This window comes from Suncus etruscus, chromosome 14 (genome assembly GCF_024139225.1).
Source record: "Suncus etruscus isolate mSunEtr1 chromosome 14, mSunEtr1.pri.cur, whole genome shotgun sequence".
Classification (NCBI taxonomy): Eukaryota; Metazoa; Chordata; class Mammalia; order Eulipotyphla; family Soricidae; genus Suncus; species Suncus etruscus.
In genome coordinates this window covers 28,508,312-28,536,298 of record NC_064861.1, presented here as the reverse complement: position 1 = coordinate 28,536,298, position 27,987 = coordinate 28,508,312, and the positions used below count along the sequence as shown (strand labels likewise).

Here is a 27,987-nt window from a genome sequence, read left to right as displayed (position 1 = left end):
TCGGTAGTGATTAATAGCATTTCTTCTTTGCTAAGGAGCAATTGATGTGATTATTTTTGTTTTATCCTGAGCAAAAACTATATGTTTTTGTGTTTATTTTTCATGGTACTGGTAACTGAACATGGAACCTCACCAGAGGCAAAACAAACTCTCTACTGCTAAGGTATATTCTTGGCTAATTTGGGTTTTCTTCGATCCTGGTTAAAGTTGGCATGATTTTTCTTATCATTGTATGTCTTATATAGGAATAATTTTTTAATTTTTCCCTTTAGTCTGTCATGGTACATTTTTCTTAAGGATCATAGAAGTTGGTATCATATGGATCCTGATGTATGTGTATTATTTCTGTTCTGTATCCTCATTCTTAACCTATTTTATGCCACCAACACTATGGCAGTCCTCTTTTAAGTTCACATGTGTTACCATGGTAGAGGAAATGTATTCATCTTTGCCATGAGGTGCATGTTAGTTAGGATTTGTAAGAAAAGCTTGCAGACTCCGATTGCCATAGACACAGAACTTGGTATTTATATCACTTGAATTTTTTTAAGGTTTGACATTGTCATGTCAGTAAGAAGTCTGAGAATAGTCACTCATGTACGGTACCTATGTGGCAGGTAACTAAGAATGGAGCAGAATTCGAAACCTATGGATTTGGGAGTGCCTCAGAGTGGAAGAAATTATTGGATCCAGTGGTTCTGGTGAGTATCCAGAGAAAGCATGTGATGTTAAGAGAAGTGGGCACAGGTTGGGAGAATACAACACAAACAGAGTTGATTGCTGTGGTCCTGAAAGGAATGGCCAGAGAGGTTGATGGGAGGAACCCAGAGAGGCAGTTGTAGGCATGGCTGGGGTCATTTCTTGTATCAATGATGATGTCTATTAACCTATTGTGACAGCTGTCACATGTCTGCCTTTTGCAAGGAGAAAGTGAAGTTCAGCTCACTGAAGTTTGCAAGTCTGACTCACTTCTCTGTGCCCTGAACTGAATGAATACCAGGCCTGCCTGTCTGTCATCCATCCAACAAATGTCCATTTCCAATTTGCTAGCCTACTCATTTGATGCAAAAGGCTTTTTGAGTGAATACATTTGAAAATCTTCCTTGAGTCTGTTTGTGAGAACAAATCTAAGAATTTGGAGAAAGTGCTATGGCTTCTTTTCATCTTTGTATGACATGAGTGAAGTTGGGACACAGACTTCTAGGTCTTCCAGTCCTGGCCTTTAGGACCTGATTGGCCCTCTATCGCCACACTGATTTAAAGGAGATCTGGAGTGTATCCTAAATACCGGCTTGCTCTTTACAATACCTTCAGACTACCTGGAGGCTTCACATCGGCCATTTGTTCTTCTGACATTAGTTATTTTGTGGAGTTATGAGGCACCTTACTTGAACTGTCAATCTGTAAATTGTCTGTAAAATCCAGTCCATGGGGTAAAAGAGTGGAATTATTCATGAGGCAGCTTCAACCTCAGCTGGTGGTGAAATTACTCACTTAGGGTATAATTAAGTCATAGCCGCACTGGCTTGGATAAGGGTAAAGGTGGAAGGAAAAATCATTCCTGTTCCAATTTGGATGCTCTCTGGTGTTTGACAAGCATCTTGTGTGTGAATCTGTGAGCTGAAAGCTGGAGTGGCTATCCAGGAGAGCAGTGGGGTTGGGTTTTGTCTTTCAAGGGAAATAAAGAATAAGTGACCAGAGGGAAGGAATATGCCACTTTGCAGTTAAGGTAGAGAAGAGTCTACTATGACAATGATAGTTGGAACTGATCACTCTGGACAAGAACTGGGTATTGAATGGGGATAAGTTGATATGCATGGTACCCCTTCATTAACAATTGTGCAAACTACAATGTCAAAAGGGAAAAAAAGGAGGGAGGGAGAGAGGGAAGAAGAGAGAGAGAAAGAGATAGAGATAGAAAGAGAAGTGGGGGAGAGAGGTAGGAGGGAATTTGGGGACATTGGTGGTAGGAAAATTACACAGGTGAAGAGTGGACTAAATTTTATGACCAAAACTCAATCATGAACAATATTGTAAACATGGTTCTTAAATAAAGTAAATATTAAAAAAAAAACTTTTAAAAAGGTAAAGGTTGCAAAGAAGGTGACAGTAGTGAAATTGGCAGGAAGGATTGGGTCACAGGGCCAGCCATGTGGTGAGCAAAGCAGAAAGAATGCTTAGGTGATGGATGGACAGGCAGGTGTGCCATCCTCCAGGGAGAAGGGATCTAAGGCCTATACCAGTGATCTCCTTTGCCTGCTCAGAAAATTCTCCTATAAGGATCTGACCTGGTGATAAAATAGATTTTCTGCTAGAGGACAAAAATCACAAATATTCAGATACTGCAGAGAAATTAAAATTTATTGAGACAGACAGAAATGCACCTACTCAGGACTACAGTTAAGCATTTACTATTAACCAAATAATCATGTTCACATTCCAGAGAAGTCTACATGGAAAAGCATTCAGAATTTACTAGGTTTTGCTACTTTACTATTTCATCTACAATAGGGACAACGGACGGACACTCAGGGTTGGTGGCTTTTATTACAATGCTGCACACAGAACAGATATCAGTGACTCTGAGAAAAAGGTATAAAAAGACCAAAACCACCCACTGTAGAAAGTATTTTTGGATGTTATTGTACAGTGTGGCCAAAGTAAGAAAATGACAACAAATGTGATGGCATCCAGGAGGACCAGGGGCAGACTGGGCAGGCAGTCACTTCCTTCACCAATGGGCAGGAATGGGAGGAAGGAAGTGGAAGCAGATCTAAAACCTCAGAGTATTTAGGTAACCCCATGCCTAAAATATTGGTAGAAACAGAAAGACATTAATATGACAGACAACTGTGTAGAATAAAACTCTTTCTTAGGCCAAGAAAACGCCTAAGTCAAAGGACCATTGGTGAAATCAGAATAAAACTTTTCATATGGAGTTTCCATCTAGGAGTTAATTGGTGATAATTCCTGTCTCAACATGGGATTTGATTATAGAGTAGTAGTGCTTTGTTTTTCTTTTTTAAAAAAGTGTTTTATATGTACTTTGCCATAATAAAGGACTCCTGTCTCCCTGCCCCCAAAAGAGGAAAACAAAAAAAATCTACCTGTAAAGAGAATTAAAGTTTCCTCTTGTTACTGAAGGTGAGGCATGAGAAATAGTGGCATCACTCCTCTGGTTTGGCTCCTGGTCTCTGGAAGATTTTTTTTTGAGTATTTTAATGAATCAAAAGATCTTGGAAGATCCTCAAAAATGAACATCTTATTACCTTACTGGGATTTAACTGTGGAGCACTCTTCTCCATCATTAAGTAATGTTAAGGATCTTCAAGTGTCATCTTAATTTGACACTTGTCATAAGATAATTAAGCAAATTAAAATCAGTGGTTCATTCTGTTCCTAGAAGTTTCTCTAAATGAAGTCAATTTGTCGATTCTAATTTGTTCTCTGGTGCATTCCTGCAAGCTCGGAGGAGATGGTGACAATGGGTTTTTTTTTTTTTTTTTGACGGTGTAAAAGTGAATTATTTTTTGTTTTTAAAATGTCTTGATTTTCTAATACACTATTGTAACCTAGGTGCAATTAAGCACCTGTTTTCTAAATTATAATTTTGGAATTTGTACTAGGGGGGAACAGAGGCATGGAACAGGTGGCAGAGTTAGCTGGCAGGGGCATCAGTGCTCTCCCTGCACCAAGGGTCTCTTGTATACAGAGATGGTGTTATTGGGCATGACCATTCCCAGACTTAATACTAACCACTAGGCAACTCTGCCCAGCCAATACCAGGATTGGGAAATGCTAGTTGCAGAACGATCTGAAGATGCCATGATTTGGGGTAGGGAATTGTTCAGTGGCTCTGTCATCCAGTTTTGACTGTATTTTTGCCTGAGTTTCTGTGGTCTTCTTGTGGACTAGTGAGAGCTCCCGAGAAAAGGAAGGAGAATCAGAGTGGGCAAGAGGTCTGGCAGGTGGCTAATGAGGGCATCTTGGTAGGTAGAAACCAGGGGAAATAGGGGACAGGAGAATTGAACCAAATGGGACCACTTTGAAGACTGCTCTTTGGTACCTGTATCTGGATTAGCCTGATCAGGAGGGAAGCCCTCTAGAATACAGGGTTGGTGATGCTGTCAGATTTGGACAGAATTGACTTCCTCAGGAAGAAAGGCAATGGTAAAGGGCCTTATTCCTTAGTGTGGCACTATTGGGGTGGATGGATGCAGGGCTGGGCCTCAGAAATCCAAGCCCTCAGGTTCCCTTCCATGTGCTGCTGTGCCATTCTTTCTGGGTCCCTTTTGCAGATTCTTTACAAATGCTTCACAAGATATGAGCTGCACAGCTTTTGGACCCTCCTTGTGATTAGTAGCTAGAAAAGGGGCACAGATCAATGCTTCAATAAGCCTGGGGGTTTTCTTCTCCTAAGGAATGTTTTGGCTCTATTGTCTGTAAAATTGGGGCTTTGTGTATATGCATGACTTAGACAAAGACCTTGATTAAGTTTAGGGCCTACTGGTCAAGGTTGGAGTGGAGGCCTTTGAGCTAGAATGAGAGTTGGGAGAGAGGAGAAAGGAGAAAGAAAAAAGGAGAGGGGAGAGAGAGAGAGGAGGAGGTGGAGAAGGAGGAGGAGGAGGAGAAGAAGAAGAAGAAGAAGAGGAAGAAGAGGAAGAAGAAGAGGAAGAAGAGGAGAAGGAGGAAGAGGAGGAGGAGAAGAAGAAGGAGAAGAAGAGGAGGAGGAAGAGGAAGAAGAAGAGAAAGAGGAGAAGGAGGAAGAGGAGGAGGAGAAGAAGAAGGAGGAGAAGGAGAAGAAGAAGAAGAAGAAGAAGAAGAAGAAGAAGAAGAAGAAGAAGAAGAAGAAGAAGAAGAAGAAGAAGAAGAAGAAGAAGAAGAAGAAGAAGAAGAGATGGCTTTTGAAGTTGTCCAAGTGTGAGTCACATGGCTTCTATGAGGACTGTGAGATGGACAGACAGAGGCTTATCCAAATCAAAGAGGCTCCGAGTAAGTCTGTGGATGCAGAGAGAGGAAGCCTCAGCCTACAGGCTACAGGTGCCAACAGTAGTGGAATGCAGTAAGAGTTTTGATTGAAATTTCTTATTTGAGAGATTGCAGTCCAGGTCTGGACAGGCTGATAGGCTGATGATTATTTTTCAAGGAAGTTTTAAGTTGCTTCCAAATGCTTTTGTTCCTGGAGGTGTATGGACACGTGTCTCTGAGCAGCACAGGGCTGGGCTCCTCTGGACATCTGTGTCTGTAAGCACACAGAAATGACCAGACACAGCTTTTGAGCGTCACTTCCAGGAGCTCTGGATTGAATTAAGGCTGTTGTTTGTGGGAAGTCAGAGTGATGTAAAAAACGAATTTGAAAGACTAAAATGCCAAGAGGTGGCAGGAGAAAGGAACAATGTGGTGTGTTTTCCACGACATCTACAGGACACAAGAGAAGCACTTAGACACTGTAACGCCGGGAACCATGCTGTAATAACCACCGGTGTGTGGGGGCACGGGGCGAGGGGGCAGCAAGGGGTGGTGCGTCAAGACGTTTAGAGGGAGGGGCTCCCTGCATTGTCAGAATCCCACAGAAAATCACATGCTCGGTGCAAAAAAACCTCATGGGCAGGAAGGCGGCTTGAAGGGGGCCAGCCATTCCCCTGTCTAAAAGCAAAGCGCAACCCCCTTCTTCCCGCACCCCTGCCATGCAGAACAAGAAGGCAGGGAATACAGGAGCGCCTGCCAGGCCTTGCACACAGCGGAGGCATCGCCCAGGGAGGGAGGCGAGGCCAGGACATCACAGAGTTCCTAGAAAAGGATGCGGGAGTAGGTAGCTGTGACTTGCAGTCGGTGCCCATCCGTGTCCTCCTCCCTGCGGCACTACCATATGTACCCGACCTCATCCTCTTTGTCATCGTCCTCATCCTCGTCATCCTCCGTCACTGCCCGGGTGTGCACTCTCAGCTTTCCGGGTCTGTCCTTTCGCCCCAGCTCCTGCTCCTCCTCGAGGTCATCCAGCAGGACCACGGAGCCGCCACTGCCAAAGTCCCCCGAGGTTTCCTGTTCCTCTTCTGCAACATCAAGGAGGGACGGGAAGGGAGGTGGTGAGCTGAGTTTCTGCCATGAACCGAGTGCCATGCCTCCTAGGGTCCCCTCACATGTGACCCAGTGGAGGGCCCGCTTGCACCATCTGCATTCTGAATGTGCCATCCCTGCGTCCTAGCTGGTTCTGATGAGTCCCTGAATTCTTGACCCTGGCAGACAGTGAAGGCCACCTTTGGCTGCTCTTGGTCTGCAAATTTGCTGACATGTTGAAAACTTCTGCCCAACATCCTAGGCCTGGCTGTCCCTCTCCAAGCTGGCTCTGCACTCTCTCGCTTTCTCAGGGTTAGCCAGTCTTTGCTGTTAACACACTCTGACTATTAGCCACGGTTATCTCTAGGCATTCTCCTCTGCTCCCAACCTAGTGGAAGGCTTTACTCACCACAACTCACGGTGCCCTGTTTCCTGGAGCCAGCCAGCTCGTTGCCGTATTTGTCCACACACCAGCATTGTCCTGTGCTGCCATGGCACTGTGTTGCTTTATAGTATCCTTCCTCATTACACCGAGGTATGAATGCTCCTGGGGAACAAAGAATACAGTGGAATCGCAGCCAAGAAGAGGTATCTCAAGGAGCAGGGGATATGCACAGGACCAGACAGGCCTGCCATAGTTGCATAGTCAGGAGGAAGGACAGGGACCCACTCAAGGAGTGATGAGACTGGTTTTCCCTTTATTATGAAAAGCTCCTATTCTTAGTAGTAGATAATAATGTCTCTACTTTTACTGAGATAGAATTAAAATTCTACTTCATGTCAGTTTGATGTACATAAAGTTGAATGGACATCATAGAGATTTGACATATACAGGTAAGTACAAGTTTAGCTAATACCACTCATCCATTGACACACACACAAAAAAATTAAAAGAAAAATGTGTTTTGTTCCTTGTGAGAATTCCGGCAATCCTTGAGCTGGAGTGGTGGTGCAAGCAGTAGGGCATCTGCCTTGCATGAACTAGCCTAGGAGAGACCGTGGTTCGATCCCCTGGCATCCCATATGGTCCTCCAAGCGAGAAATGATTTCTGAGTGCATAGCCAGGAGTAACCCCTGAGCATCACCAGGTGTAAACCCCCCCAAAAAAGAGAATACTTGCAATCCAATTTTCACCTTGATGCATCCTATAGGGTAACTGTACAAGTTCTATTGTTGTGCATGACATTCCTTACTGCAATGTGTCTCAGAACTAGAAGCTTCTCTCACTCCCTGTGTGTAGTGTACTTTTTATTTATTTTGTTTTGGTTTGGTTTTGGGCCACACCCAGTGGTGCTCAGGGGTTAATCCAGGCTCTGTGCCCAGAAATTACTCCTGGCAAGCTCGAGGAACCATATGGAATGCTGGGAATCAAACCTGGATTGGCTGGGAATCAAACCTGCAAGGCAAACACCCTACCCATTGTGCTATCACTCCAGCCCATTTTTATTTTCTTGCCTGTGCTTTATATGTCATATAAAAAAATCATTGTCAAGGAGTTTTATTTCTTCTAAGGTATCTGCATTTCATATCTATGTCATTGTTCACATTCACTTTTGTAATTGGTATAAAATACAATGCTAGTTTCACTTGTTTGTATGTGAATATTTAGTTTCACCTGTACCATTTATTGAAGAGATAGCTTTTACTTCATTAAATGTTGTTGGCAAAGATCATATGGGATGCCGGGATTCGAACCACCATCCTTCTGCATGCAAGGCAAACAACCTACTTCCATGCTACCTCTCCAGCCCCTGATTACCATTTTTTATAATATAGTTTGAAACTAGGTGGTAATGATGTCTCTAAGCATTGTTCTTTTTTTTCAGGATTGCTATTTGGAAAGAGGGAGTTCCATATATATTTAAGATTTATTTTCCCATTTCTGTTAAAAAAAAAAAGCTTCTGGGGCTTTATTTATAGAGATTCCAGAATCTAAAGTCATTTTTTAAAAACATATTCCTAACATTTTAACAATATTCTCCCATTCCATGATACTTTTTACATTTATGTATATTTTCAGTTTTTTTCATCAGTACCTTACTGTATTCAGATAGTCCTAGGTATTTTACTGTTTTAAACGCTCTTATAACTGAAGTAAATTTGTTATACAGATAGTTCATTGTTAGTAACTAGAAATTCTACTGCACTTTTAACATTAATCTTGTTTCCTAGAATCTAATCATTTTGATTAAAGACAACTTTTTGGTGTGGAGTCTTCTAGATTTTCTACACAAAATCATTTCATCTGAAGGTAGAAACAATTTAACTTATTTCCCAAATCTGAAATCTTTTATTATTATTTCATAATTACATTACTTCTAAGCCTAACTTGTAGAGTCCTATTTTTTCATGAATATATGTTGAATTTTTCCAAATACTTTACTATGTATCTATTGAGATGACCATACTTTACTTCCATCCTACTTTCTCACACTGATTGATATATGTTAAATAATTTCTAGGGTTCTAGGGTGAACGTTTTTTTAAGGTGCTGCTGAATTAGGTTTAATAGAACCTAATTTTATGGAGAAAATGTTGCTACCTTATTTGTCAGAGCTAAAGGCTCTAGTTCTCTTGTAATGTCCTTAGCTACAAGGGTAATGCTGATATTATATAAGTATTTGGAGATATGCCCTCTTCTTTAATTTTTTGAAAGAATTTGAGGTGGATTTTAGTCAATTCTTTAAATGTTTAGTAGACCCTCTGGTTACCAGTTTGCTCCATTGTGAGATTTTATTTTTTATTACTGATTCACTCTCCTACTAGTAATTGGTATATTAAGATTCTCAATTTCCTCTTGATTCAATAACTTTTTATTAATACTTGAGGAAAAACATGATTTTTATCTTTTATATGCTTTTAATGACATAAATTACTGGCAGCACGATATTAGAAAGTACTGCTTTGCTTTCCTGGAAAAGGAATGACACATTGTTATGAGACACTACTGATTCAATTTGCTGATTCCTTTGTATCCATGTTGCTAAGTGATACAGGCATATATTTCTTCTGTTTCTATATCAAAGCAAGTAATTCATAAAATAATTCACTTAATTCTGTTTTTGTATGAAGACAATTTTAAATAAAATGAGAAAGATCTCTTCTGCAAAGGATTTACTCATAAAATAAGATTGTGGGTCAAAGATTGGATTGAGTAGTTGCCCATACACCTCACGTGTGTGTGTGTGGGGGGGGGTTGGAACCCTCCACAATTAATTTGTAGCATGAGAGACACTCTGCTGACATTGATTTCTATTATCTTAATGGTTTTAGAGTGGTCTCAAGACAAGATTACCAGGACAATTTAGAAAGGTCAATCCTTGGGCCCCATCTCAGACCTGCTGAAAGTGGAGGTCAGCAAACTGCTTGAATAAATTGCTGCTCAGTAATTTTGATGTATTTTTAAGTTTACAGTTTCTTTTATCTTTGCAGTCACAGGCTAATTCAGTGGGTATCCCAGGAAGAAAAACAATGTCAAAAATGATTGAGAAATACTCTGTTGTGCTTTATTATTTTTGCTTTAATCATTTCAGCTAATTGTATGTTATTCTTAGAGCTTTTTTTAGAATTTTTTTAGAATTTTTTTAGAATTCTAGAGGTTTTCCTCCATAATTGTATCTGAAGTTATCATTTTTCTCTATCACTTTATTTTTTGGTATTGTGCTTGTGTTATATTATCTCTTTGATTAATTATTTATAAAAGTCCAGATGTGTCAAGGTCTGAGCGATAAATATCACAGCAGGCCATCTATTTGCCTTGGACATGGCTGATCTGGGTTCAATCCCCGGTATCCCATATGGTCCTCTGAGCACTGCTGGGTGTGGCCCAAAATCAAAACTGAAACTCCAGAAGGTGGTTTTGACCATCTGAGTTTTCTGAGATTAAAAAAAATGTATGGCATAACATATGATGATCATTTCATGTTTGAAAAGGTATATCCTGAGGGGGAGAAAAGGTATATCAACATTTACATAAAATACATATTTGTGAAGTTATTTATGCTACTGGAATTTTGGCTATTTGAACTACAGATTTCAAGATGAAGGATAAATTTTGTACATCTGACAATTCCATCCTCCTTTCAATTCTATTTAAATTCGTGGGCATATCAAATGCTGACACAATAAGGGGGAGGAGCATTTAATCAGGGTAATGTTTTTACTTTCTTATCTCAAGTTCTTAGTATGCTACTTTTACATGTGACTTTGCAAACGCCAGTAATAGTATCTAACTCATAATAAATGGTCTTTTTTTTTTTTTGGTGGTTTTTGGGTCACACCCAGCAGTGTTCAGGGGTTACTCCTGGCTCCATGCTCAGAAATTGCTCCTGGCAGGCACAGGGGGCCAAATGGGATGCCGGAATTTGAACCGATTACCTTCTGCATGAAAGGCAAATGCCTTATATCCATGCTATCTCTCAGCCCCCCCGCCCTTATTCCCCTCCTGCATAGGCACAGTAAAAATTGGGGTCATTTGAAATCCCCTTGGCCTAAGAGATACAGGGTTTCTCCACCCTTGGAATATATTGTCATGGGATTATCTATAGACTCCTTTCAAGTTCATTTACTCTCCCCTTGGTGTTTTTGTGTTGTATGGAAGACTTCTACTCCGATCTGGATAATAAAATCAGACCTCTATATCTAGAGATCTCAGTCTCTGCACAGATCAAGGAGTAGAACTTACGATGAAGTCTTTCTTTGTGATTTTAGAAGTTCTGTTTCCTCAATGTCATTTTAATCTGTCTTCTGCAGTTGGTGGTCTTGGCCCTTGTGTTGAACCTCGGTTGGAACCTGGGATATCGTCCTTTGTTATGTTTCCAGAGGACCCATTCACTTGCAATTGTCTCAGTCAGGTCTCTGGAATTAGAGATCATTGTTGTTGTGCAGGTCGTAGAACAAACCCTAGACTAGGGCTTTCTTGCTGGTCCCAGATTACATACTGCCCGGTCATGGTTCTATCCGCTAGTCATCTGTAGATCACGTTCTTGGCTTTTGCACAGCCCAAAGTGTGACAAGTCTTCTGATTTTGTCTTGTCGTTAGTTGGTGAGGTAGGATACCCTGTTCTTATGTCCATTTGTTTCTAATTTCCTCGTTGTCAGGATATCATATTAGAGCTGGCACATATTGGTGTTTGAGCAGTATTCAGGATGTCCCGGATGGGATTTGGTTCCTGTCGCTGTTGTGCAGAACTGTGTCATTTCTATGTCTGGGATTCAGGGTTCAAGGCTGGACGGTCGGTGTCTAATCTCCTGGAGTCTAAGATGGGTCCACATGACATATTTTCAAGATGGGAGATTCCCCTGTATTGTAAATAAGTATGAGTTCTTATCCCTAGTAGATAAGAGCTTGTTTTTTTTTTCTCTTATCTAGTTTTTGTTGATTTCTTTGTTTTGGTGTAAATATTTAAGTAGTTGTCCACTTTATTTATATATTTACTTTTTTTTCTTCTTTTCTTCCTTTTTGTGCTCTGTCATGTTTTTTATCTCAAGACCATTGCAATTATGTGGTGCATATCTTTATTGCTGCAGTGCTCACTGGATATCTTATTTGATACTTATTTTTGAACTGTTGTGGTGTTTCACTTTCTTTTTTCCCCTTCATCTCTCAAACCAAGGATGAGAGCCTCTAGAAGGACTCTGCCCATTGTTGGCATAGTTGATTTTTATGCCATTTTATTGTTTTTCTCTTCCTCAAACAAGATCATATAACTAGAACTATCTAGTCCTGCCTCCCAATTAGAGGGAGAAGTAATGGAGGTACCATGACCAAACAGTTATAAGATCACTAAGTAATAAACTAGACACAGAGGGGGCCACTCAATCTAGAAGAGCCTGGGGTGAGGATGGAGGATAGGGAAGGCAGGATGGGAACGGAGGTGGCAGGAGGACAATTTGGTGATGGGAATTTCCCTGATTCAATGTTAACATGTACCTGGAATATTACCGTGAACGATATGTAAGCCACTATGAGTAAAATAAAAATTATATTAAAAAATAAATGGTCTATTCATAGTTATTGAAATGCTTGCTCTTATATAAGCAATCATTTCCTGTCTTCTGTTGAAGTGGTCACACTTATGTTATTCCATGTTCTTTCTATAAGCTTTTCCTCATAAGATGTAATATTAATTGTCTTCTTCCTAAAAACCAAAATATTAACTTATTTTCTCACTGCCCCTATGGATCTGAAATTTTAATTTGCTGTGCAGTGTTTTACAGATCAGATTTATTTATGTTTAGTGGGATGTAATGTTTTTTCACCTTAATAATTCCAAATATGGTCTATACACTTATTGAATATACACTTGCAAATATATCTAGCATTATCCTTAAATGGTCCTTCGGATATGTTTTAAATTTAATGTTGTGCTATTTCTTCATCTTTTTTTTTTTTTTTTTTTGGTTTTTGGGCCACACCCGATGATGCTCAGGGGTTACTCCTTATTTCTTCATCTTAAGTGAGAATTTTCTTTTTTTTGTTTTGTTTTGGGGCCACACTCATTGACATTCAGGGGTTATTCTTGGCTATTTGCTCAGAAATCACTCCTGGCTTGGAGGCACTATGTGGGATGCTGGGGGATTGAATCAGTTTGTCCTAGGCTAGCACTTGCAAAGCAGACACCTTATCTCTAGCTCCATCTCTCTGGCCCCAAGAATTTTTCTTGATATTAACACTATCTATATCAACCAAATGAGATAGAGAGGACTTTATTTATTACTGTGCTTTTATAGTTTATGATTGTATTTTATGGAAGAAGCAGAGCAGACCAAACTTGATCTCTGGCATGAGGGTTAAAAGGCATCTCAGAAAATTCTGTTACTTAAAATTATACTAGTACACAACTAGTTCTAACTTAGCTAGAAATGCTGGTCCTCATCAGGATGCAGCTGAAAAACAGCAGCACTTAACACATCAAAACCCACATGGCTCAGCCTCCAGGTTGGTGTAGAGCAGGTGCTGTTCTAAAATGTAATAAGATTACCACTTTTTTTCTAAGTAGGCACTAATTATAACTGATTATAATTTGTTTTATTTGTTTTGATTCAGAATGCTCCTGAATACATATTTATTAGATTCACCCATGCAAAAATAATCCCTTGTAAACACATAAATGGCATTTTTATGAGTCAAACAATGTCACCTCAAGGAATAGGGGTCATGATAGAGCACAGGCAGAAGTCTCATTCATTATTACCAATGAAGCAGTAAGGGAATTAGCAACTCTAGTGAAAGAAAAGTTTTAAAATAGAAAAAGGATATCATACTAGTCATATAACTATTTATGGATTCTGGGCACATCACCATCACCCATTTGAAAGTGTCAGATCTGCACCCTGGACCAAACCACAACTTTGGAATTGTTCCTGAGTTAAACAGGATAACCATCCAATACCTCCAGAGATACAGCTCTCTCCTTGTGATCAAAGGAAGTGATGCTGAGACCTTCCTTTAACAACTAGTGAAGTTGGGCCTGAATTCCAGCCACAAATCTGGGATGTGTAGAACGGATGGCTCAATAGTTTTCTGTATATGAGAAATTCATTCATAGCACTTTTGTAATATTTGAATAAGAAGGAACAATTGAATGTGCCCTTCAATAGTCTTTCTTAAAGAAGCTAGAACTCAGTGGCATCCTAGATCAAGGAAGCATGAGCAGTAGAGCTGATACTGAAATCCAGCCCTGGGGCATGTATCCACTAGTCCCGGTCAAAATGAGGATTTTATTTTTTCAGAAATACTGGCCTCTAATTGAACAATCAGAGCTGTGCTCAATATTACAAGAGACATCGATGGTTTAATTAGTATTTAAATGAGTGGTAAGAAATCCTACTTACCCAACAGACTCTTCCCCTTGCTGAGCTTCTGAATCCTGTTCATTTCATTCTGGCAAGGGAGACCTAAAAAATAATTTATGTAAGTCAGTTTCCAGATGGTATGGGATATAATATCTAACAATTGGCTTCAGTCTTAACATAAAGTGTAGACAATAACACACCTGGGGGTAGAATTACTCCATATGCTATTTCTGTGCAGCAAAACAAATTTGGATTATTAGTGTTACTGATTTTTTTAAACCATGAGTTGGACTAGCGAGATAGTGCAGGGAGTAAGGGACTTGCCTTACACATGGCTGGCCCCAGAACCACAATAGTTCTCCAAGTGGCACTACATCCTTGTGTTAGCCAAGAAGCAAGAGTGTCTACCGTATTACTATGTCTTACTTTAAATAGTATCTACTATGTGTCTTGTGGTAGGACAGAATAACTACTTCAGCTTAGGAAAGCAAAGCTTCTGGCTCCACAGAAAGACTGTGAAAACACAGTTTAAAAAAAAAAAAAGATGACATCTGTGACCTGGATTCACTGCCTGTCTTGTTTCGCTTCTTGGTACAGACTTATAAACACATGTTTGATGACTTCTGGTTTTTAGAGTAAAGGAGAAGCATGCAAAGGGAAAGCAGATTGTGTTTTTAATAATGGAAGGTAGCATTTACTATGACAACGAACACACAGATTATGGTTTACTTTTGTCTTTACAACTACCAAAGAAGGCAGGCAATAATCCTTTCCCTAATTTGCAAATGGAAATGCTCATCTTTGTAACTAAGAAAAAAAGTAAAATCAACTCTTTTAAGCACTCAGTCAGTAAAATTTGAAACAAGTGTCTAATTTTAAGATACTTTCCTCAAATGGTCTTACATATTTTTTAAAGATGCTGCTTACACAAAGGAAAGCTATGAGTCAGACTGAGACCCATCAAAAACACTGCAAGCAAAACAGAGAAAAAAAAACAGGTAAACTCCAAATCTCCAAATAGAAAATTCATAATAGAAAGTATTTGCTGCCAAGTAGATGTGACTAATTGTGAAAGATTTTCCTACTGTCGAGGTTTAGCCTTTAATACCTGTGTTCAAAGATTCAAGGAGAAAAAGACATAGAGGACAATTAAGCAATGAAGGTGATGTAAGTAATGTACAATATCCAGTTTATTTATGTGTCAAATTAAGTGTTTTCATTCCATGGTTTAGAAAGAGCATATCAGAAAAAAGAGGTAGAGACTTGAGAAATTCACATTTCTACATTTACCACATAATTTTCACGAAATCTATGACAATTTTCTCTCTTTACAAGGAGTGGAATGTGACCATTTTAGATAGATAGATAGATAGATAGACAGACAGACAGACAGACAGACAGACAGACAGATAGATAGATAGATAGATAGATATGTGTGTGTCTGTGTATAAAATGATAAAAATGCATATTTTTAAAAAGAATCTCACAGGAACTTTGTTCTTAGCACATTTGTTTTTTGGTATAAGACAAACGCAAACACTTTCCATGATTTAAATAACATAGAATAGTTTTAGCTTCTTAAACTTACCATAAAACTAACCAGTACTATCAGAAGTAGTTAATAAGTGATTCTACCACATGAAAAATTTCCTAGGACCCAAATAGGCACCCTGAGGCTAAATGTAGAACACAGACAATTTAACCATAACAAAAGTACCTACCGCTGAAAAAGTGTTATGGAGGAAAAGGTTAGCCAACTCTAATAAACAGCAAATAATAAGCATGGATGTCAAATTGAACTCCCAGAACAGGAAAGGAGTAGGTGGTAAGCTAATAAAGGAAATAATTTAAGAAAATGAGAGGCATGTAGAAAATGAGCAAAAACTGAAGCTAAAGGTTCTTCTGCATGACAGAGTGAGGGTATGTGTGGGGCACCTCAACATTTCCGAAAGGACATCTACACAGAGACAGCAAATCTCTGGATCCCAGCCCTATACCACCAAATGCATTATCACAGAAATGGGCTTTCCTCTGGCCAAAGGCATCTGATTTTAGATGAACCTGGCTATTATCCGGCACTGAATTGTAACTATTAAGTAAACTGATTTGAAAAGAACAAGAAGCTAGGCATAAACATTTAAAAGGAAAAGAAGGGAAACATGACAATAATTTCATGCATGAAAAATCTATGGAAATCAATAAAAAAAATCCTGTTACAGTTAGAGAATATAGAAAGGATTTTGATTGGGAATAAAATTAATAATAGAACTATAAAGGAATATAATAAAAAATCAATTTCACTGTGGCAACAGCAACTATAAACGTAAAGGAAATAAAATATCTGTGAGAATTAAAACCTAAAAGTTAACATCAGGTTAAGAAATGGATATTGTTCTAGGATAAAAGGATTTGAGGTTATCTACTCAAAAGTGCCAACCAGAATTTTAAAAGGGAAAAAATCTAAAGGGTTAGAAACATATAAACACAAAAACTAAAGGTAGAGAAAGATTGAAGTGAAAAGATGAACAAGAGAGTGAAAGCCCCACTTTGAAAATAATGGTTTGATTAACAGAACAGAGCATGGAAGAAGAGACAGGTATAGAAATTATGGAATCCACTGTAATTGCAAGAGTGCTCCTGAATGCTTGATTCAAAACCCCTGTTTGTTTCTTCTGATTGAAGACTGTCACCAAGTCAGCCATAAAGAGAAAAACTTTCTGAGGTCTTTCCAAGTAATTCTCTAGCCCTTTGAGCAATCTCCTAAACCCCAAGAAAAATGGACTCTTAAAAATGTCAATCCCATGTGGGGAAAAAGGAACTTTCATTGTGAAAATGCCATCTAGTCCAGCCCTTATGAAAAACAATATGAAGATTCCTCAAAAAAACTGGAAATTGAGCTCCCATTTACCCAGCTATACCACTCCTAGGGATATACCCTAAGAATACAAAAATCCAATACAAAAATACCTTCCTCACACCTATATTCTTTGCAGCACTTTTTACAATAGCTAGACTGGAAACAACCAAGATGCCCTTCAACAGATGAATGGCTAAAGAAACTGTTGTACATATACACAATGGAATATTATGCAGTTGTCAGGAGAGAGGGAGTCATGAAATTTTAGTATACATGGATGTACATGGAATCTATTATGCTGAGTGAAATTAGTCAGAAGAAGAGAGAGACAGACACAGAGTAGTCTCACTTATCTATGGGTTTTAAGAAAAATTAAAGACATTAAAATAATTTCCAGAGAGGAGGGCCAGAAAGACCAGCTCAAGGTATGAAGCTCATTGGTGAGTGCAGCTGGAGAAATAAATATGCTGAGGACTATCAGAACAATGTCAGTGAGTGAGGGGTATATAAAGCCTGTCTCGAATACAGGTGGGGGTGGGGAGGGAAGAGATGGGGACATTGGTGATGAGAAGATTGCATGGTGAAGGGGGTATTCTTGTTATGACTAAAACCCAATTACAATTTTGTTTGTAATCACGATGTTTAAATAAATTATAAAAAATTAAATTAAATTAAAATTTTTTCAATCCCCAAAGTTTCTAAACAACTGACCTGAACTCACACCACCACATAGTTATAACCCAGATTATGATTTTTATTCTAAATTAAATGCCTGCTTGGTCAACAACATGTTTAGATTTCATATGATAGAGAAATTACAAAGGATAAAGATGGATAAATAAACAATATGGGATATTATACAACCATCTATGGGTCTGGGATGGTGGTAGTGTGGGACTGAAAACACTTAACAGTCCACAAAATGAGAGAGGTACAAGAAAGGTTCTTAAAAATGCTCAAAGCCAGGAACTGCTCTACTATTTTAAAGTTGGAACTAATACTGCCTCAGCTTAATGGCTTCTAAGAGGTCATAAAGAATAAAACATTGAGAATTTTTACTGTTTAAAATATTAAAATTTCCTCTGAGTAAAAATGTAGCCAGAAAGCAGAATTTACAACGCACATTACTAGAACAATTTTAAAAGAGAATTAATAGAGAATTCCATTAAATACAAACCAAAAATCATCAGCCCTAATAGAGAAAACACTTGCACACAAAAAGATATTACCAGAAAAAGGAAAGTGTTCCAAACTTAATTTTGCATCCCGCAACTTGGCAGCAATTACAAAGTTGAGTAGCACCATGGGAAAGTGGGTTTTCTTTGGGAGTTAAAGTGAAGGCAAAGTGGTTAGTGCTCTTGCCTTGCATGTGGCTAATTGGTTTTGATCTCCAACACCCCATATGGTCCCCCAAGCATCACCAGGAGTGAGCACTGCCAGTGTAGCCCCAGCGCAACTGAAGAATTGCTCCAACCATTAGAAACCAAACTGTTCAGCTGCACATCCTTACTTACTTTCCCCTGTTGCCTATACACTTCAAATGAAAAGCTTTAAACCTAGTAACCATCCTCCTCTCCTGGGCTGGTTTCTGTTGTATGCTTATATGTCCTAGGTTACCCTGCACATCTGACCCAAGTTGGAGCAGATCTTTCCAGGTTCTCAAGCCAAGGTCTGACACTACTAGGAAACTGTAATGGAGGCAAACCTGAGGAAGCTGAGATGAAGTGAGTACAGTTATGTAGGAAGACTCAGAGGGGTCACTTAAGACCCTAAAGAAACTTCTCCTGGGGCCAGAGTGATAGTATAGCAGCAGGGTGCTTGCCTTGCATATTGCTGACCTGGGACAGACCCAGGTTTGATACCCAGCATCCCATATGGTCCCCAGAACCTGTCAGGAGCAATTTCCGAGTGCAGAGCCAGGAGTAACCCCTGAGTGCCACTGGGTGTGGACCCCCAAAAAGAAACTTCTCCTAGGTTGAATCCCCTGTAGGATGACTTGCCAGTTAAAGTTGGCTTATCTAAATGCCTCCATATTTTTTCTATATATTCTTCAGGTTTGGTCTCTTAAGTTATTTAGAATTTGCTTATAGTCAAAATACTTCAGTTTAAGACAGTCAGTATAAATCATTAGTTACTCTGGAGAAAAAGCAAGTGGCTTAATCCACATGGAACATAGAGACATAATATTAATATTTGCACAGGATTTCTTGTAGTAAGACCCCTTGGGAAAAGACTGAATCACAGCATGGTCAGGAGAGTTTACTATTGGAGGATGGAAATAGTGTGCTGCTGACTGGCCTGTAATGTTTTGAACTGGTCAAGAATGGTGTCAGTGGAGATAGAGCATCAAGTTATCAGGTGAAACAACATGATTTAAGAAATTACTAGACACACACATGCAGAACACAGACAGGGAAGATTAGGATGAACCCAGAGGCCCCACCTACAAAAATTTAGCACAGCGGCCCTGGTAACACACCTCTGAACACAGACTAAATAGAGGCACTACATTAAGCCACTCTGCGATGTTCTCTGCACTTCTAGATCACTGATCTATTACTGTGTGGAGTTTTGAACATTGGTATGCAGAGACTGAATTTTGGGCTGTATATTTAATAGAATTGTAATATGGATTGCATCCAGTAAATCATAGTATAATTCTACATTTCAAACTTAAGTCACAAGTGAAACAAACCTCTCTTCCACCTGGTGGAAGCCAGTACTGGAAAGTTGAGCTTATGACACTTAACTTGGATTTCCTACTCTTGGGAATACGTTATTCCTGCCAGTGTCCCCAAAATGTGAGCCAGTATGACTATCAAGGGCTCTGCCCCCCCCACCTCACCTCCAGGCTTCTGGAAGCAGTAGCACCACTCGTTGTTAGAGAGCTTGCCATCCTTGAAGGAGTCGCAGGAGTTGAACAAGGGCTTGATACAGGGTTCATACTTGTCCAAATAGATGGCATTGATTTCAGAGTGGTCAAGCAAGAGGTCATAATTCATGTCCAACTTGTTGAACATCCAGCCCAGGGAATCCTTGCAGATGGGCAAGATGCTGGTGTCGAATCCTGCAGAAGAAAAGGCACAGCTCAGTCACTGCCACCTGCCTGATCTTCTTCAGTCTCCACCTTGGGGTTATTTCCTCAGGGAAACAGGATTGGTGAGGGCAGCATCTCAGAGGGTCCCTTACTAGATCATGTGGCAGTCCTTGTCATTTTTAATAAAACAATTGAAGATACACTAAAGCAGGATTTAGCATTTGAGAAAAATACATTCTAAAGGGAAGAAATTCCCAGTGCTAATTATTCTGTGATGTAAATATGGGTGGTTTTATTATTATTTTTTTTTGCACTTACCAGCTTTGCTTAAAACATCAGATATGCCCAAAAGGAGCATGCACTCCATTAGAGGGATAACAATACAATACTGAAAACCATGCTTTTCTTCATAAGGGCAAGAAAACATTTAACAAAAAAAAAAAAAAGAAAGCAAAAATTACTGTGAAAAGGATGGCAGTGAAATGAAACTACATTGCTCAATTCTGAAGTCCTGATTATATCCCAAAGGACTGTTCCATTCACGCAGCCTGAACATTAATGGGAAAACAAGGCAGGTATCTGCCTTGCTCCCCACTATTTTCTGCAATCCCCTCCAGAGATACATGCTATGGAATCCAAATTGACTCAGACAATAATTTCTTTCTTATTTCCCTGGGGAAGGAAGGATAGTTTTCTTAGAGAATTATTTGTTTCTACAATAGAACCCGCATGCACTCGAATAATAACACTTTGCTTAACACTTGGGACAGTAAGTCTACTGCAGACAAGCCCCAGCGAAGGCACGCCCTGAATCTAAAACTTGCCTTTCTCTCAAAATCAAAATTACAATATAATGCCAAGTTATTCCTTGTGCTAGATGTCTGGATTGATTTTCCTAGAATAATGGTGATAAAAGTGCTCTCATGTTATTTAAGATCCTCATTCTTGGCACTTGATAGTAAATTATCTCCTGAATCCTTGCAACAGTTCTTTAAGATGATGCTCTTGGTCTACACTTAAGAAATGAAATCAGCTCAAGGTCACATACAGGATTGTGGAGCTGGAAGCTGAACCCTAATTCTGCTGTTTCAACTCCTCCCTTCTACCTCTCTTTCACATGTACTTTCTGTCCTGGAGCCACCCTATAGGTCAGAGTGCCACGTTTGAGATGGGGTGACACAGTGACTTCAGTGGCAGGCCCCACTGGAATATGCTGCTTACTTCTGGGTTGCTTCCTTGGAAAAGTTGAGACCCTATGGTAAAACTTCCCTGGAACCAGAGCAACAGTACAGAGAATAGGGCCTTTGCCTTTCATGCATTCTACCATGGTTTGATCCCCAGCAACCTATATGGTCCTACAAATCTGCCAGGAGTGATTCCTGAGTATGAGCCAGGAATAAGCCTTAAGCACTGCTGGGTATGGCCCCAAAACAAATATAAAACTTGCCACTCCAAAGAAAAGGCATTACTTGAATCCATGGAATTGAAACCAAGACTTTCAGCTAGCCCCAAAGCTGCTTTTTTAGGAACTCATGGTAACACTAACCAAAGACTGACCTCACCTTCTCCTTTTCTCCCCTAAAATTCCCTGGCTTTGTCTCTCCTTAGGCCATGTTTTTAGGGTTTGTACCTGTTACCATGTACCTTGCCTTGTAGTGCTGTGAATAGAGGTACTTTGCTCTTTCAGTTGCTCCCTAAATTTTTGGTACAACACTCCCACAGATGCTTATTGACTTTTGGGGGGTTATCTTCAGGACTCCTGATTGTTCAACAGAATGTGAGCTATAGTACTGAGGTGCTGCAGGTGCTCAGATATACCACTTTGGCATGGGAGAATTTTGAACTGGATCTCTAAGTCTCTGGAGGCTGAGAACAAGCTTCTTCCTGTTTCTCAGCCAGAAAAGCAATCCCAACCCCAAATGTAGTAGGAGATGAGGTATAGCTTTCTATGAAATCCATCTCTACTTGATGGTGGGTCAACATGCCTCTTCCTCCCCTCATTTAATTTAGTACATAAAATCCAGTTCTCTACACATGAATACAGACTCTTTATGAGCTATATGCAGCTTATTCATCATTGTCTTTCACCTACCCCGTGGACTGCTGTTTGGCTTACTTGACAAGACCAAGAACAAGTGATAGGATTGGGGAAGTCCCCAACCCATGCCCTTTGGAAAGCAGGCCCCTTTCACTGTCCAGAGACAACAGGCCTCTCCCTGTCAACACTTTGGCTCACAGCTCCTTGACACAAGCACTATTCTGTTCCCTTCAGCAGTCTCCATTGGCTCCCAGCACAGACATGTTCTAAGTACTGCAAAGTTTATCCCTTTGAGTATAAAAATCTTTCACTTAAAAATGTATCCCCTTTAATGTTTTAGAACAACTTTTGAAATCATCTCCCTTTTAACGGTATAATTTGGCTTCATCTCTGACTAAAGGTCATGACTGAGCAGTCTCTGACAGGATGATGTCCTCAGGGACTACTGAGTGAAAGAATATAATTTGCTCTGACACGTTTGTATAGAATATTCTATGTAATAAGTATCAATTTTAAAGAACATTTTAATACTGGAGCAAGAAATTTCCTGCCTACTGACTCCCACAAAGAAGCCCTTGTGGTGCAGTACTCAAGAGGTCAAGTCCACTCTACACCTATTTGGAAGGTTCTAGAAAAGTGATACCTATGTGCAGGGGTGGAAAGTAGAGCCACATTGCTCTTTGGACCCAGGCATTTACTTGTAGAATTTCTGGGCTACCCACTCTGAACTTCTGGATTGATGACCCTTCCTTGCTCCAGTGGCTTCAGTCTAATCCAAATATCATTCCTTTCAATTCCTGTCACTACAGTGACTTAGGAATTTCAATTCTAAAAGCCTCTTCAGGGACTCAATTTGCCTCTTGCCTAAGACAGCCTGTCTCAGTCTTCCCAACCATTTGCAGGAGTCTCTGGGGGCACGAGAGGCTGCAAGGAACATCTCTACATGTCCATCCACTCTGAGTAAGGCTGTTCAGAAAGCTCAAGGGCCTAGATGCACTCAGAGAATCCTGGGAAAAAGTTTGGAGAAAACACTTGTGAGCTAATTGTTTAGACTATCAAGGAGGTCTGGGAGGAATGAAATAAAAAGCCCTTTGAAGACACAAAACAGCCACAGCCATTCAGGGTAGTGAGAGCTCATGGATTATAACACCTTTTCCAAACTTGGATCCAAACTTGTGACAGAATTATCCCCTGAATTAATTGATTCCATGGGCATCTAGCTTAGGCAATAAAAGAATAACTCCAAGGTAAGGGGATCGTACTGATTTGGGATGAAAACCAGAGCTGTATAAGCACTGTGTTCCAGCAGTAAGCAGCCAATGCCCTGTCTTGCCACTTTCATTGAGCCCAGAAGGATTAAAATCCTGTCCCACGGTGTGCAATCAATGTGGAGTAAAATACTCTTGTTTTTCCGTAACAAGGTATTTATTGTTTTAACAAAGCCATGTAAAACCAGCTAGGTAGGAAGGACTGGAGCAGAACTTCCTTCATGTGAACAGTGATTTTGGTAATTGGCCCTTCTATTCCAATAGCCACCTAGGTGAGGGGACCACCCTTTTCTCAGTGAAGTACAAAGATGACAGCTCATGAAGGAAGGGACATGAAGGGAGGCCATCTGGGAGTTTCTGTGGGAAAATAAGTGTGGTTTGACTAGTGGTCCACCTGCTATCAGAAAGGTCTGCAGTGCTACTTTCAACAGCTGAAGATTAGGGGTATTCTTCATGTTTCAAAATGAAATAAATTAGGCTATATCTACAAACCAAGATTCTGGATAGCACTGACCAAGCTAAATAAAAACATGGATAGTGTCTTGCTATATGATAAACTGCCATAAAACATGCATATGTACATACACATTTTCTTTTATATACTTTCATATATAGGAAAAAAGCATATATAATAATGTGCTTATAACTATTTAAAGAATGGACTTGCTTTTTAATGTATATTTCATGTATTTCTCAAAAGTTTTATACTAATCATGTGGCAATTTACAACCACTTCAAGGATGAACAGCATTTTCTCTATTCAAAAGTACTTCCCCCATCCTCTAAAAAGGTTAATTTTTCTTTTTTTTTTTTTTTTTTTTTTTGGTTTTTGGGCCACACCCGGCACTGCTCAGGGGTTCCTCCTGGCTGTCTGCTCAGAAATAGCTCCTGGCAGGCACGGGGGACCATATGGGACACCGGGATTCAAACCAACCACCTTTGGTCCTGGAGCGGCTGCTTGCAAGGCAAACGCAGCTGTACTATCTCTCCGGGCCCAAAAGGTTAATTTTTCTAAAATCATTATGAAGATATGTCACTGCCCTTCCCCTAAAGAAAGCTGCCAAGTTGCAGTGTCTATGAACTGAAAGACATCTTTAAAAGGTCATAACTGCATTGTAAAAGGTCATAAAAAGGTCATAGTCTTACTGCCTTGGGCCACATCAGGGCTGGTGGGCTTGATGACCCTGTTGGCATCCTCATGCAGGGCTCCGAACCAGTCTTTCAGCCGGGATGCCAGGCTCCGCAGCTCCTTGTCTGTGCAGGCTGGGGAAGCAAATGTGAGGTATGATAAATTCTTCTCCTTCAATAAGTCGTGCCAGCAGCATTGCCCATCTCAAGCCAACTTCCCTCCCCAGCCACCAGAGAACCCTTGACCCCACCCTGAAAACCCAGTACCCAAGAATGCTGCCCTCACAGGTAAAGCACAAAATCAAAATAAAGCCAGGATGGGCATCACCATGTGGAAGAGCCCTCAAGTTCTTAAAGCTGCTGTAAGGAGCCTTCAGAGATGACCCACAGGCCCACTGTATAAAACCTTCTACTGCAGCAGGATAACAAAGGTGCAATTTGCTATCAAGTTCATGCTCAGAGAGTAAAGCCCTGGGAGAAGGCATGGAGAGGGAGGCTTTTGTTTAGCTCCATGTACTTGTCCAGTTTTTGCTATGGGCCTTTCAACAGACATGTCATTCTCCCACTTAGCTATTGTCTTTCTGGAGACATTTGTTTTTAGCAGGCCATTTATAGCTACTCTGTGAAGTGGGACACAGTACATCAGGGTGGGGAACTCCAGAGATGCTAATCCAGGAAGGCAGATGTACAGAGGCTGTGTGAAAGCCTCATGGAATGGGGGGGGGGGGTGTCTCAGGAGCAAGATAAAAGGGTGTGCAGAAAAGTGAGTTGACAACTGTCCTAGATTGTGTGTTCAATCTAGGAACTGGGAATTCTATCAGAGTCCAGAAAGTGATCCCCAGCTGGGAAGGGATTTGACCCCAGAAGTCCAATTCCCAACAAGAAAGCACAAAGGACCAAATATACAGGGTACTTTGTGCAGGCACAGAGTCAAGTTTTGAATGTTTCAGGATGCCTGCAATGAGATGGAGGTGAAGAAGAGAAATTCTCAGCATAGAAACTCCAGCCAGCACCCATATCTCTTATCTGAAGCCATGGGGCAGTGAAAAACAAGTAAAATCCTCAATACAGCCTTGCTTGATTGAATCAAGGTGGCACCATCATCTCCAGAAGAAAGTAGTATCATAACAGCGCTCTTCTTATTTGCCACAATCCATACCTGCCTCCCATCTCTTCATAGCCTGAGGTTTGGGTTGGTGGAAAACAAAGCTCAAGCCCCCAGTCCTTGTGCAGGTATCTGGGTCCCTAGGGGTTATTGTGAGGAGGAGAACTTTTTTTAGTTAGAGGGCTCACTACCCACTTACTGACCCTTTTGCTGCTATTATGAGTCTCCATTTGTCTAGCCCCAGCGTGGCACAGCAAAAAGACTCAGTTCAATCAATAGCTGAGCTACATGGATACAGGGCAGCTGCTGGTCTGCAGTGGACAGATATATGCAGGAGAAGTTTGCCTGTTCAATCAATAGCTGAGCTACATGGATATAGAAAGGAGAGTGGTTCTTTTTGTTCACTAGTGTATTTTGTTGGGGGGGGGCCACACCTGGGGTTGCTCAATGCCTATACCCAGCTAGTTTGGGTTGCTGGTCCAGGCAGAGTTCAGGGTACCATGTGGTGCTGGGGGAGGAATCTAGCCTTCCCGTATGCAAAGCAGGTTCACTGACCCTTTGAGTCATCATCGTCTGAGGATTGATTTTTGTTGCTGTTGTCAGCAAGGCAGTCAATGAAGAGCTGGAGTGGTTCTTTAGATCGTGGTTTTTAAAGAGGGAGAGCCAGGAAATACAAGCTATCTGGAAGGTATTCCCATGCACAGTGACCCCCATGCCCAATAGGTGGCCACTATGAGAAATTTGAGTCATATGTAAAGAAGAGATCAAAAGACAACATGAAAACTAGAAATTTCCATATGAGAGAGTGAGAAAGAGAAAGGGAGAAAGAGAAAAGAGAGAATATGCTCTTATCTGAAGCCACATTGTACTTTTAACTACTTGCCCAGGGATGTTTGACTATGTGACTGGCAAAGCTGATGCACGAGCATCAGGGGAAATATGGAAAACCCCAGCCAGGAAACCAATTACCACTCATACTCTTGGGGTTCAGGAAATCTTTCATCTCAAGAACCAAAGGAGAGATGCCCACTTGTTAACAAGGCAGCTGCTTAGGCTTACTTAGCTCAGGGCTGCTGCAGAAGTGAGTATGAAACCTATCCAAAGGTCATGATAGAGCGGGGAGAAGGAAGTTCTCTGTGGAGAAGGCCTGGAGACCTCTCTGAGAAAGAGAGCCAGCACAGTCTGTTCCCTTTGACCTCTTAAGCCCTTCTTGGTGTTGTTGCGAATAATTACTTCATCAGAGAACACTGGGCTGAGTGTTTGCAGTTCGCTCAACTGGGTCCTGGTGATAGCTCTTGAGTGTTTGCTATTAGCTTCCCTCTAATTGGAGCAGCCAAGGCCTCAATGGACAAAGATGAGATGCTGGGCTGGAGACTACAGGCAGACTCCTGCTGACCCCCTCAGAGGGCTCTAGCCTCTCCTGTGCTCAGCAAAGCCACCATGTCTTTGGGTGCTGAGACCATAGTGCTAGGGTTGCTTCTGCCTTGTAGAAGGAATGGCACCTTTTGCTTTCATAGAACCTGGGGGCAGGTAGTAGAGCTCTGACCAGCTCCAAACTTTCTCCCAAAACTGGCCAACTGGTGGCTGTCCCTGCCTTCCTTTTGCTCATTTACAGAGCCAAGGTGTGAGCAGGATGGCTTAGAGCAATGGACTAGCATCCAACGAAGGCAATCAGTATCTCACATAATTTGTTGTGGACACCACATGATACAGCAGACCCATGTTGTGGGAGAGGGTAGGAACCAAATGCATGTGCCAGGCATTTTTACATGAACTGAACCCTGGAGACACTGCTTTTACAGAGGGTAGGGGATGTCTATAAGGCCCCACATTCAAATCCAGGTATCCTACAAACCTAATTTGTAGGGATCTGCTTGTGATCCACAATCTAAGAAACCAGCACCACTGCTGACACCAGACCTCATCAGCAGGCTCTGAGCATGAGTAAGAGATGAGATTCATGCAAGCAAGATGGAGTTCATGGGATCAGGCCCCATTCTCTCCCCTGATTACCAATGAAAAGAAAGTGGGTCCTGCAGGAAAAAGGCAAAGATTCTGGCGTTGCCCCTTGGCTTTGAACCCCACCTCCCCATGCACAAATCACTAGTGTTTACTCCCAAGTCACCACTCTTCTTTAAGTCTGTTTTTCCATTTTTGAAATGGAGGTAACAATAGTATCACCCTCATAGGGGTGTCCTGAGGATCTCTTCCGCAGATCAAACTCTGAGAACACACAGGAAACACACCCATGTCCTGAGGAAATTTGAGAGGCAGTCCTTTGCCCCTATAGAGGAAGAGATAGTGGGTCTACTGACACTTCCCCATTCTTTCCCCAACACCATCAAGCCTTTCAGAAGGGTGAATTCCCATTTTCTAGGATGATCTAAGAGATCATCCTACAGAGAACCTTGAACCAAGTATGTCTGCTCAGATTAGTTTCTTTTTTTTAATAGGCAATTCTATTTTTCCTTTCCAGCACTCCAAACAGCAACAGATAGGTATGCATGACAAGACACTGTTTTATGTAAAAACAGGCACAAGCTAGGGAATAAGGGCTTGCTAATAAAGTCCTTCTTAAAAAGCAATCTTTGAAAGAGCTTAAAATACTGGCATTGAACTTGGAAGAAGATGAGTTAAGCTAATTAATAGTACAACCTGCAAGCTAAGATGGATAAATTTCCCTATTAAACCCATTAAGGC

The 27,987-nt window shown here is 40.7% G+C and overlaps 1 protein-coding gene across 1 annotated transcript in view; it reads right to left on the bottom strand.

Moving 5' to 3' along the window:
* Positions 1-5,213: 5,213 nt before the first annotated feature.
* SPOCK1 (SPARC (osteonectin), cwcv and kazal like domains proteoglycan 1) overlaps positions 5,214-27,987 on the bottom strand; it is a 504,908-nt gene continuing 482,134 nt past the window's right edge. Inside the window, exons 7-11 of the mRNA XM_049786017.1 lie at positions 24,201-24,317; positions 19,557-19,778; positions 13,894-13,956; positions 6,467-6,604; positions 5,214-6,053 (exon numbers count right to left, since the gene is read on the bottom strand). Of these exons, the coding sequence (XP_049641974.1) occupies positions 5,863-6,053; positions 6,467-6,604; positions 13,894-13,956; positions 19,557-19,778; positions 24,201-24,317 (731 nt within the window). The 3' untranslated portion in view covers positions 5,214-5,862. The remainder of the gene's footprint in view (positions 6,054-6,466; positions 6,605-13,893; positions 13,957-19,556; positions 19,779-24,200; positions 24,318-27,987) is intronic.